Source organism: Pleurodeles waltl, chromosome 1_1 (assembly GCF_031143425.1).
Source record: "Pleurodeles waltl isolate 20211129_DDA chromosome 1_1, aPleWal1.hap1.20221129, whole genome shotgun sequence".
NCBI lineage: Eukaryota > Metazoa > Chordata > Amphibia > Caudata > Salamandridae > Pleurodeles > Pleurodeles waltl.
The window spans coordinates 436,611,511-436,623,882 of record NC_090436.1 but is presented as its reverse complement, the minus strand read 5'-3'; the positions used below and the strand labels follow the sequence as shown (position 1 = coordinate 436,623,882).

The 12,372-nt window shown below is 44.1% G+C and overlaps 1 protein-coding gene across 3 annotated transcripts in view; it reads left to right on the top strand.

Moving 5' to 3' along the window:
- Positions 1-12,372, top strand: part of LOC138284953 (baculoviral IAP repeat-containing protein 1-like) — a 472,954-nt gene that overhangs the window by 254,368 nt on the left and 206,214 nt on the right. For all 3 annotated transcript variants that reach the window (XM_069224320.1, XM_069224310.1, XM_069224328.1), the window contains exon 6: positions 8,606-10,756. In XM_069224320.1, coding sequence (XP_069080421.1) covers positions 8,606-10,756 — 2,151 coding nt within the window. The remainder of the gene's footprint in view (positions 1-8,605; positions 10,757-12,372) is intronic.

The window sequence follows — 12,372 nt, the reverse complement described above, 5'->3', positions numbered from 1 at the left end:
GACAAGATGGGGTGCTCTTTGGCGGGGAACAGCATACGATACATCATTTGGCAAATGACATCCTCATTACTGTGACATACCCTACGCTTACATCAACTGTATACCTCCAATTATCCGTGCCATTTAAGCATAATTAAATCTGATTTGGCATGCTACAAGCACCTGTATCTTTCTTGGCTGGGGAGATTGGCTGTCATTAAACAGAATGTGCTTCCCTAATTGCTCTAACTCTTCCCAATCAAAGCACCAGAGTGCAACTTAAAAAGCTTGAAAAAGTACATTTACTTCTTTAAATGGGGTGGAAAGAGTGCTAGAGTTTCACGAACAGTCTTGCATGCCTCTAAGCATAAGGAGGATTAACACTCCCAGTTATTAAAAAATATCAGGCAGACTAGGTTCAGGTGTATTTCAAGTGGTCAATTTATGAGAAGTAACATCACTAGGTACATATTGAGGCAGCAGTGAGGGGGCGGGCCCGAAGAGCTGGGCAGTGGTTACCGAAGGCGGCCAGGCCGGTGGGTTTTTATGTCACCAACAATCTGCGGACTTTGATCAAGATCTGGGACACCCTAACTAGAACTTCCCTTCTAATTTCTTTCCCCTATCTCTTCACACCACTCTATGGCAATAAAGATTTCACTCCAGGGCTGAAGTGGGGGGGAGTTTTGGTCCTGGCCTGAAGTGTGGGTTGCAGTTTGCTGTGAGATTTGTTCCATCATGGTGAAGTTATGGACTTTTCGCAGTGCAAGAAAGACTTCTCACTGACCCAGACATAGAGGATTCAATATTGCCAACTACACCATTGCGTCCTCTTTCTTCCAAATAAGACAGCAGCTACTCGGCCCTTGACCTTGTGGGAGCAAGCATTTACATCCTATGCTAATCCCAAAGGCCTTATTTCCAAGATTTATTCCCTTCTGATGGAAGGGAAAGGGGATCCAGATTGATCCTACATGGAACACTGATCTTAAAACACCCGATCCAGTTGAATCAGTGACAGACCCTCTGAGCAGAAATCCCATCTTTTTGTGAGAGTGTGCAACATCGGGAATCCCTGTACAAGGCAATGATGCTGTTGTATGCAACACTACATGAAACGTATGTATGGTTAGTCAGATGGGTTGTTTCGGAGAAGGTGTGGCCAACGTTATGACGGGATCCACATGTGGTTGACATGTCTAAAGTTGACCCTTTTTTGGAAGGAGATTCATGTTAAGGGTGTAGTGGGCTACCCTTTGTACCCGGGCCACGGCACCAGGGACCCTGAACCATGGTCATAGTCTTGGGAGGTATGACATTGTGATGAAAGGTGATTGGCTAATAATCCTTATTATGCTTTTGGCAGTGAAACAACTTATTGCTCCAAAATGGAAAGCACCAAAGATGCAACAAATGTACCATTCTCAGGAAATTGCAACATTTTAACATTCACTGTAATGTTTTGCCATTTGTTAAGCCACAAACATATATGTAAACCATGGGTCAACAATATCTCATGCGAGGCCGTTCCACCGTGAGATGGGACTTCTCCTCCATAGAATGATTTCTCGTGTTTTGCCATGAGCGCACCCATTGTAGACTCAGCCAAACTTCACAATACACATGTAATTAATCACAATCTGATTTCTAACAAAACCTTAAACCAAATACGTAAGAGCAATAATGTAAATAAACGAAAACACATAAATCTTTTGTCTGCCTACCGGGTCACAGGACAGAAGTCAGAGTCACCACTAAAAAGGGGAAAAGCACCTTATAACACTACCAATCTTACACAGAAGTAGGTTTTTGGACTTCAAGAAATAGAATCCACAAAACATCACAATGATGCACAACATATTGCTATACAATCCAGTTCCAAAATTCCACTTTCCTTCTGATGCATGCACACTATACAAAATCATTAACAAAATACAATCACAAAAAAAAATCACCAAATCAATATCATGTATCATACATCACATGACATCTCGCACTGCAGAAAACACTATTGATACTCACCAAATCCACTCAATAGATGACACTCACCATTACTCTGGCAATAATCCAAAATATCCACAAATCTTCAACTTTCTGCCTCCAATACTTTTCACTAATTAAGCTAAGAATTAGTGTTAATTATGTAACTTATATAAATTAAATGAATTGGCCCCTTGCATTCTCCACCAAAAATCTGTTGACACTCTAATAAATATAATTAAGAAGGTTGAAGCTGTCTGACTCTTCATTAAACTAAGTCCAAAGCCAAGAAAAGAAAACATTTCCCAGACAAGATTCAAACTCAAAACCATATTCAAAATCTAGATCATTACAGAAAGCAAAAAGTAGTTTGTTAGGGAACTATCACAGCATGTTTCAAAAAGTAAGTCAAAATAATACAAAAGGCTCAACATAAGGCCTGTCTCCAAAAAAATAAGTAGCCAGAATTGAATATAGTTAAGCACAAAGACTAATATAGAGTCTGCCTCCAAAGAGTGCACCAAAAGCTCTGGCACATCGCCCAAAAACATTATCCTTTATAGGATTTTAGACACAGAAGTCATACACATTTAGTGGGGGCAGGTGACCTACTAGGGTTTTCCATAGAAATGCAACATATTAGGAAACCAATCACTATTCTAATATATAAGATACATCAAGTCAGATACATCTAGGAACACCTACTTTATTGCATATTGATGAATAAGGTGTGCATACAAAAATACAGAAAATGACACGAATTTTAAATAGTACAAAATATAATAGAGAGTTCAATTAACAACAGTCCATAGGTAAGACTCAACCAAAGGACACTGAAAGTTACAAAGGCAGAAACATTTTGAAAATGGCTTCATGGAGAGGAACACAAATTAATATAGTTCTGTTTTGTTCAGTAGATAAGACCATGGAGGAAGTATCTATTTTACATATTTTCTGAAATGCACATGGAAAAGCTAATTTGTATAAAATAAAAGTAGCTATTTCTTTCTGCAAATATAAAATGTCAGTGCAGGCTAGCTGTGGCCTAGTCATGTTCAATCAATCAATCAGGATTTATAAAGTACGGCTAATCACCCGATAGTGTATCGAGGCGCTTGCAGGTCCCAGAGGCTTATTTGAACAGCCGTGTCTTGAGGGCCCTTCTGAATTTCGTAAGTGAGGTGATGGTCCAGAGGTGTGTGGGGAGGCTGTTACAGGTTTTTGCTGCAATTTGACAGAAGGAGTGCGCTCCACTGCTGCTTCAATAGATGCAGGGAGTATGGGCAAAAGAAAGGGAGGTTTTGCTTAGTCTTCTTGACGGTTGGTGGAAGTTCAGGTGGTGGTTAATGTACTCATGTCCTTGGTTGTGTAGAGCCTTATAAGCATGGGTCAGCAACTTGAATTGGCATCTCTTCTATATGGGGAGCCAGTGGAGTTGCCTGAGGTGGGGTGTGATGTGGGTTCATCGGGGAAGGCCGAGGATTAGTTTAGCTGCGGCATTCTGTATGGTTGAAAGTCTCTGTAGGAGGTGCGCGGCAATTCCTACATACAGGGAGTTGCCGTAGTCCAGTCAGCTGGTGATGAAGTCCTGTGTCAGGACGTGTCTCGTGTGTAGAGGTAGCCACTTGAAGATCTTACGTAGCATGCGCAAAGTGAGGAAGTAGGCAGAGGAGACAGGGTTGATCTGTGATTTCATGGTGAGATTGTTGTCAATGATGATTCTGAGATTTCTGGCATGGTCGGAGGGAGTTGGTGTGGGTCCTAGGTCTGATGGCCACCAGGAGTCGTTCCATCTGTTGCTGTTGCCAAAGATCAGTACTTCTGTCTTGTCTGTGTCCAGCTGCAGGCAGTTGTTATTCATCCAATCAGTGCCCTTGTCATGCATCTGTGAAAGCTGGTTCTAGTGGTGGAGGGCTCGTCGGTGAGTGAGAGAATGAGTTGGGTGTCATCTGCGTAGGATATTATGTTGAGACTATGGGATCTGAGGATGTTGGCAAGCAGGGTCATATATGTGTTGAATAGCATAGGGATGAGCCCTGTGGGACATCACAGGTGATCTCCTTGGGTTTGTAGATTGTAAGGAAATGCCTCCTTGGCATGGTTACCCCCTGATATTTTGCCGTTGCTGATGTCAAGTTATGATTTGAAAGTGTGCTAGGATCCTGCTAACCAGGCCCCAGCACCAGTGTTCTTACCCTAAACTGTACCTTTGTCTCCACAATTGGCACCCAGGTAAGTCCCTTGTAACTGGTACCCCTGGTACCAAGGGCCCTGATGCCAGGAAAGGTCTCTAAGGGCTGCAGCATGTCTTATGCCACCCTGGGGACCCCTCACTCAGCACTTACACACTGCTTGCCAGCTTGTGTGTGCTGGTGGGGGAGAAAATGACTAAGTCGACATGGCACTCCCCTCAGAGTGCCATGCCAACCTCACACTGCCTATGGCATAGATAAGTCACCCCTCTAGCAGGTCTTACAGCCCTAAGGCAGGGTGCACTATACCACAGGTGAGGGCATAGGTGCATGAGCACTATGCCCCTACAGCAAAACCTTAGACATTGTAAGTGCAGGGTAGCCATAAGAGTATACGGTCTGGTAGTCTGTCATACACGAACTCCACAGCAACATAATGGCTACACTGAAAACTGGGAAGTTTGGTATCAAACTTCTCAGCACAATAAATGCACACTGATGCCAGTGTGCACTTTATTGTGAAATACACCCAGAGGGCATCTTAGAGATGCCCCCTGAAAACATACCGACTTCCAGTGTGGGCTGACTAGTTTTTGCCAGCCTGCCACACACCAGACATGTTGCTGGCCACAAGGGGAGAGCGCCTTTGTCACTCTTTGGCCAGGAACAAAGCCTGTACTGGGTGGAGGTGCTTCTCACCTCCCCCTGCAGGAACTGTAACACCTGCCGGTGAGCTTCAAAGGCTCACCCCCTTTGTTACAGCGCCACAGGGCATCCCAGGTAGTGGAGATGCCCGCCCCTCCAGCCACTGCCCCCACTTTTGGCGGCATGGCTGGAGGAGATAATGAGAAAAACAAGGAGGAGTCACCCCCCAGTCAGGACAGCCCCTAAGGTGTCCTGAGCTGAGGTGACCCTTACTTTTAGAAATCCTCCATCTTGTAGAAGGAGGATTCCCCCAATAGGATTAGGGATGTGCCCCCCTCCCCACAGGGAGGAGGCACAAAGAGGGTGTAGCCACCCTCATGGCCAGCAGCCATTGGCTACTGCCCCCCCAGACCGAAACACCCCCCTAAATTGAGTATTTAGGGGCTCCCAGAACCGAGGAAGATAGATTCCTGCAACCTGAAGACAAAGAAGGACTGCTGACCTGAAGCCCTGCAGAGAAGACGGAGACGACGACTGCTTTGGCCCCAGCCCTACCGGCCTGTCTCCCCACTTCAAGAAAAACTGCAACAGCGACGCATCCAACAGGAACCAGCAACCTCTGAAGCCTCAGAGCACTGCCCTGCATCTAAAAGGACCAAGAAGATCCCGAGAACAGCGGCCCTGTTCAACAAAACTGCAACTTTGCAACAAAGAAGCAACTTTTAAAGACCACACGTTTCCCGCCGGAAGCGTGAGACTTTCCACTCTGCACCCGACGCCCCCAGCTCGACCTGCGGAAAACCAACACTACAGGGAGGACTCCCCGGCGACTGTGAGCCCGTGAGTAGCCAGAGTTGACTCCCCTAAGCCCCCACAGCGACGCCTGCAGAGGAAATCCAGAGGCTCCCCCTGACCGCTACTGCCTGCTTCAAGGAACCCGACGCCTGGAAACCACACTGCACCCGCAGCCCCCAGGCCTGAAGGAAATCGAACTCCAGTGCAGGAGCAACCCCCAGGCGGCCCTCTGCCTAGCCCAGGTGGTGGCTACCCCGAGGCGCCCCCTGTGCCTGCCTGCATCATTGAAGAGACCACCGGGTCTCCCCATTGATTCCTATTGAAAACCTGACACCTGTTTGCACTCTGCACCCGTCCGCCCCTGTGCCGCTGAGGGTGTACTTTCTGTGCCTGCTTGTGTCCCCCCTGGTGCCCTACAAAACCCCCTGGTCTGCCCTCCGAAGTCGCGGGTACTTATCTGCTGGCAGACTGGAACCAGGGCACCCCTATTTCCATTGAAGCCTATGTGTTTTGGGCACCACTTTGACCTCTGCATCTGACTTGCCCTGAGCTGCTGGTGTGGTAACTTTGGGGTTGCCTTGAACCCCCAATGGTGGGCTACCTTGGACCCAACTTTGAACCCTGTAAGTGTTTTACTTACCTGTGAACTTAACATTTACTTACCTCCCCCAGGAACTGTTGATTTCTGCAGTGTCCACTTTTAAAATAGCTTATTGCCATCTTTGCCAAAACTGTACATGCTATTGGGATAATTCAAAGTTCCTAAGATACCTGAGTGAAATACCTTTCATTTAAAGTATTGTTTGTAAATCTTGAACCTGTGGTTCTTAAAATAAACTAAGAAAATATATTTTTCTATATAAAAACCTATTGGCCTGGAATTGTCTTTGAGTGTGTGTTCCTCATTTATTGCCTGTGTGTGTACAACAAATGCTTAACACTACCCTCTGATAAGCCTACTGCTCGACCACACTACCACAAAATAGAGCATTAGAATTATCTCTTTTGCCACTATCTTACCTCTAAGGGGAACCCTTGGACTCTGTGCATGCTATTTTTTACTTTGAAATAGTACATACAGAGCCAACTTCCTACATAGATGAAAGGTGGAAGCTACTGATTCTGGGTTCTTCGAATGAGGTGATCTATTTGAGCCTGTCTCCTTGAATGCCAATGTGGTTGAGTCTTTCCATCAGCATGTGGTGGGATACGGTGTTGAAGACTGCTAAGAGATCAAGGAGGATCAAAGCTGATGTTTGTCCTCGGTTGAGGAGGGTTTGGATGTGTTGGATGTCTGCGATCAGGGCAGTTTTGGTGCTATGATTGCTGCTGAAGCCAGATTGAGAGCCATCAAGTAGCTGGTTCTGCTCCATGTATGCCATGAGGTGCTTAATGATCTTTTCCAGTACCTTTCCTGGGAATGGGAGCAGGTAGATTTGCCTGTAGCTTTTTGGTTCGCTCTGGAGGGTTTGTTGAGTAGTGGTTTGACTTTGGTGTGTTTCCGGGCATTGGGAAATGTTGCATTGTTGATGGGAAATGTTGCATTGTTGATGGAGGTGTTGAACAGGGTGGTGAGTTCCTGGCCGATCCTTTGGTTTCCAAGGTTGAAGATGTAGTCCCCGCATGGATCTGTGGGATCTCCCGAGTGGATGATTTCATGGTGTAGGTGATGTCCTTGGTGGAGAGGATGTTCCAGGTGGTCAGTATGTGGTTTGTGTTGTTTATGTTGGTGGCACATCTGTTGAGGAAGTTCATTGGTGTGGGTTGGGGGTTTGAAGTTTCTGTATAAGGCTGCGATCTTGTCGTGGAATAGTTGGGCAAGGTTATCACACAGCTCCTGTGAGGATGTGATGTTTTTTTCACTGGCAGACGGGTTGAGAATTCCTTAACGATGTTGAAATGTTCCCTGGTGTTGTTGGCAATGGTTTTGATGCCTATGGCAAGGACTGTCTTCTCTGTTGCTCTCTGCAGGCGGTGGTACTGGTTGAGGGAGGTCTTGAAGGCTGCTCTGTCAGAAGTGTCCTTGCTGGCCCACCATCTCCTCTCTAGCTGTTTGCTGTCTCGTTTCGCTGCTCTGAGTACTTGGGTGTACCAGCTGGTCTTTTTGGAGGATTTTCTCTGGATGTTGCTCTTGATGGGGATGATGCTGTTGGTGCAATTGGTGATCCAGGCATTGACATTTTTCACTCCCTATTTGGGGTTGGTGGTGGTAGCAGGGTAAAAGTGTTGAGGGTGTCTGCCCTGCTGGTCTCTGAGATTTTATTCTACCTCTGGGGGGTGCTGCTCATCTTGGGGGTGGAGGTACTGGGATTATGTGATGATTGAACCCTCTGTGCATATTCCTCCTTTGTGCAGGGAGTTGACTGGGCCTGGGTTCACGTCAATGTCAACTATGTAACCAGGTTACCTAAATTGATGGGTACCTGCTACTAGAGTGAAGTTTAATGCTATAGGAGTTAGTTAGATACCTTAGTCCATTTTTGAGGTAAACTAAGAGTGTTTTTCTGAAATAATACATTTCAACCCACCTGCAATGTGTATGCTAACTTAAATGATCTTAATACATATGATTTTAGATATGATATATTTTAAGGTCATTTTATGTCCAATGTTTGCCATATTAAATTTCTTTAAACTTCAAATTAAACAATTTATAACATTTAATTTGTAAAGTAGATGTCCCTTAGATCTAACCTCATGCGGAAAAATAGTAAACGGTTGATACTAAGTAGTCCTTTTGCTGGCTAGGTTTGCCTGATCTTTCCTTGAGGCAACTTCATAAAGTATCTCACTCCTCATCTATCGGCAGCCTAAAATTTAGCTATAATGTAATTGTCATGCATGCTTTTTAATACCTATATTTCCAGTTTTCTCTCCAGCATAACTTATCTTTGTTCAGCTGACCTTCATGCAATACAAGCTCAGTCGAAGTTCATGTACATTTTACTCATTATCACACAGTTTTTATCATATTATTTTTTTTATTTATGATTTTTTCAATTTGTGCTTTACAGAGACACCCCCAGATACTGAGCAGTGTTCAGAAGATGTGCGAAGCCTTCATTTGCTGCTGACCCAATTGTATGTTGATGCCTCGTTTACTAATATATCATCCTTTGGGGATTCTACCGGTGTTGTGATCGATTTGGCATCACTCTTTGGAGACCAGGTTATTGTAACTAAAGACACCAACTGTCAGCGGATCAAGATGCTCACCTTCCCAGAGGTCCTCTCAGAGCTGGAATCCATCACTATGATTGAAGGTGAAGCCGGCAGCGGGAAGACAGCTCTGCTAAGGAAGATAGCAATTCTGTGGGCCTCTGGAGACTGTCCCATGTTAAACAGGTTCAGGCTTGTGTTCTACCTCTCCCTCAGCTCCACAATTAGAGGGCAATGTCTGTCTGACATGATCAATAAAGAGCTTCTGAAGTCCACAGGAGCACTGACAGAAGTCAGCCTGAAGGAAATTATCCAGTGCCAGAAGAACCAGGTCTTGTTTCTTTTTGATGATTATGGAGAAAGAGAATCAATCCCAGAAATTATAGAAGAAATAATTCACAAAAATCACATAAACAAAGTGTCTGTATGTCTTGCAGCACGCAGCAGTTGCAGTGGCAGTGTGAGGAAGAATGCAAACACAGTTCTAAACTTCTTGAAGTTTCCTTTATACAGTACAATATATATGCTAAAAAATCTATTTTCACACAATTTAAAACTGGTGCGGGCATTTAGTCATAATTTAGCAGCATCCACAACCTTGCAAGCAGCCTTTGCCACTCCTCTTTGTGTAGTTGTGTCCTGTGCTTCATGGGTTCAATATCCTGGAGCTCAAATGTTCAGAGAATCCAACATCTTCAAATCATACTTGATGTACACTACATTCAAAGTTCCTGCAGAAAGAAAAAAGGCGAAAGATGTAACTGCTTTATGTGGCGAGCTAGCCCTAGAAGGCGTTTTTAAGTCCCGCTTTGATTTCAGTGAGGAAGACCTCTCTGAGGCTGGCATCACTGATGACGATGCCCTAAGGATTGGTCTGTTAAATAAATTCACTGCCCAAAGACTTCGTCCAATCTTCAGGTTCTATAACCCTCAATTTCAAGAGTTCCTTGCTGCGGTTAGGATGTGTGAACTCCTGGCATCAGAAGAGCAGGAACTCTTGGAGAAAGGATTTCATTACCTCCGGCAGATAGACACATTTCTGAAAATTGTGGGACAATATCACTTTCTTTTGACTTATGCTACTGGGATTCCTTCTAAGGCAACCCATATAATTCTATCTCACCTATTAAAGTTAATAGATGACAAGGCAGCCTTGGAGACACCGGCAGGGGATCAAGAACATTTGCAGCATCATCCTGAACAAGCCTTTGTGGCACGAGTTCTGACTATGGTTATGAGCCAAAATTTTGCCCCAGCATTGCGTCAAATGTATTTATTAAACCTGTTGCTCGACTTTGCCCTGAATGCGTACGAATCACATACCGATGGCTCAAGTGTGGCCACTATTATACTAGAATTCCTCAAAGGAAAAACACTCTCATTTGATCCGACCTTCTCTTTTGATTCTTCCAAGTCCATACTTAAATTCATAGGAAATCATCCAGAGAGCCTAACGTTGCTGAGCAGCATAGACATTTATTTCAAAGATTATACCAGAGAGCCAGTTTTAGATATCCCTGCTATGAAAGCATGTTTTCCAAAACTGGATCCCCAAACTATTGGGTCAGATTACTCCCTGGGATTGGATCTTGGTAATGAATTGTTAGAGAACTACCACCATCTAACAGAGCAGATAAATCAGTTTAGTCCATTTCTCAAAAGCAATGTTGGAATTAAAGACTCCTTTGTCAGACCCTTTATTTCTGCTCAGGGCTATCAAGTAAAGCTCATGAAAATTGAAGCAAACCAGCACAAGCCATTTTCAGAAGGAGACTGTAGGAATCTTGAAGTATTGCTCAGGGCTGCACGGCACATAGAACTCCACCTGTATGAGACCAGTGGATTTGTAGAAAGTATCAAACCAGCGATTGAGCACTTCCGGGATTCCTTCATCAAATGCCACATTCAGAGTTCTCAATTAAACTATGAAGAGCAAAACACCATCCTCTTGATGACATCAATGGAATCTCTTGCTATTCACAGCGAGCAGGACGCACACATCCCAGGTACTTCATTCATGCATTTATTTCATTCATTTAATGTCAGATGTATATGCTCCACTCCTTCTCCCAGACTCTCACTCACTATTTGAAGACCTTCCTTGTAGTCAAGGGAAAAGTGAAGCAGTTTAAAGGTAAAGACAATAAATATCATTAAAAGCAAAAAAACATGCATTAGTACATACATTTTATGAAAACAGTCAAGTGAAGAGAGATTAAAATAGTATGAAAGCTCAACAATCACAAAAGCACTAGTACAGAAAAATAAGCATCCTTAAATAACTTGTTATGACTTCACAGAGCATCACTAATGACATCATAAATTGGTGATTCCTTTAGGTGGAGATCCAGGGGGCAAAAAAACAAAATTAGAGTTTGGGAAAATCTGGTAATATTGATGAATAGAAGGAATTCTGTCTTAGTTGGGTTGCTTTTAAGGTAGATGCAGACATCCAAATCTTATTGAGTGGCATGTTCTGAGTTGATGGATGTTGTGAGTGGAGTTTTAGCTCTCAGCTCCAGATAGCGTGCATGTGCTGTCTCGAAAAGAGACCTGTTGTAAGTACTTTGTGTGCTTCAGCTTCCCATACAGCTGCCATTTGCTGGCTCCCACATCGCTCCATTCTTCATTCTCCCCATTTGCCCCTGGCATGTATGCATCATGCTTCTTCCTGTCTTTAGCCCTCCCCCAGAGCAGGGACCAATTAACCCTAAACATACACAATGGCCATTGTTTCGGGACTACGTTTTTTGTTTGTTTTGAGCACTTAAAACAAGTGTTTGTCTTTATAGTTTCTCAATTTATGTAAACAAGTCTGTAAATTTTTGCTGTATTCCTCTTTTACTGCTTCGCTGCTTGACGGCTGACTCCTGTCCCCAGTGCACCCACCTCCCCTGTGGCTCTCTCAATCCTAACTCACTACTGTTTACCACCCACACCTTTTCCTGTTGTCTTCTCCCTCACAAACCTTCTTTGCTCTCGCATCTCTGTCTCATTCGTTGAAACAAAAAAGTTAACCCAGCAGCTTTAGTTTGCTGCCAGGGCACTATTTTTCTTTTTTTCAAAATGCAGTTTTGTGTTTACATTTTTTTTATTTACCGCTCCAGAATTAGCTTCCACCACTTTGAAACGGTAAATAAAAACAAGAATTGGCAAAGCCAGTATGTCTCTACAATCCGAGAGCTTTAGGCATTGGCAATATTAATGCATTTGTGTATGGCTTTGGGCTGTTTTTTATTGATATACACAAATGTATTAACATTGCTAATGCCTATAGCTCTAGGATTGCCAAGACCTATTGGATTCCTCATTGGTATTAATGATGTAAGTTGGGCTCCAAGGGGTTTCATAGAGGGACTGAAGAAGATGGGGACAGGACGGAACCCTGGGGCTCTTTATAGGAGGCAGATAGTTTCCGAAATCTTCCGGTTTCCATTTGGACAATTTGGTGGTGTGTTGGTGTGGTAGGAAATTAACCAAACCAGACTATGCCCCTCATTATGACATTGGCGGTAACTCCCGCTTACCGCCGCGGTGATGGCTGCCAACATACTGTCGCGGAGGCGAACATCCGTTCACCATATTATGACACACACACTCAAAACCGACAGAATACTGCCAC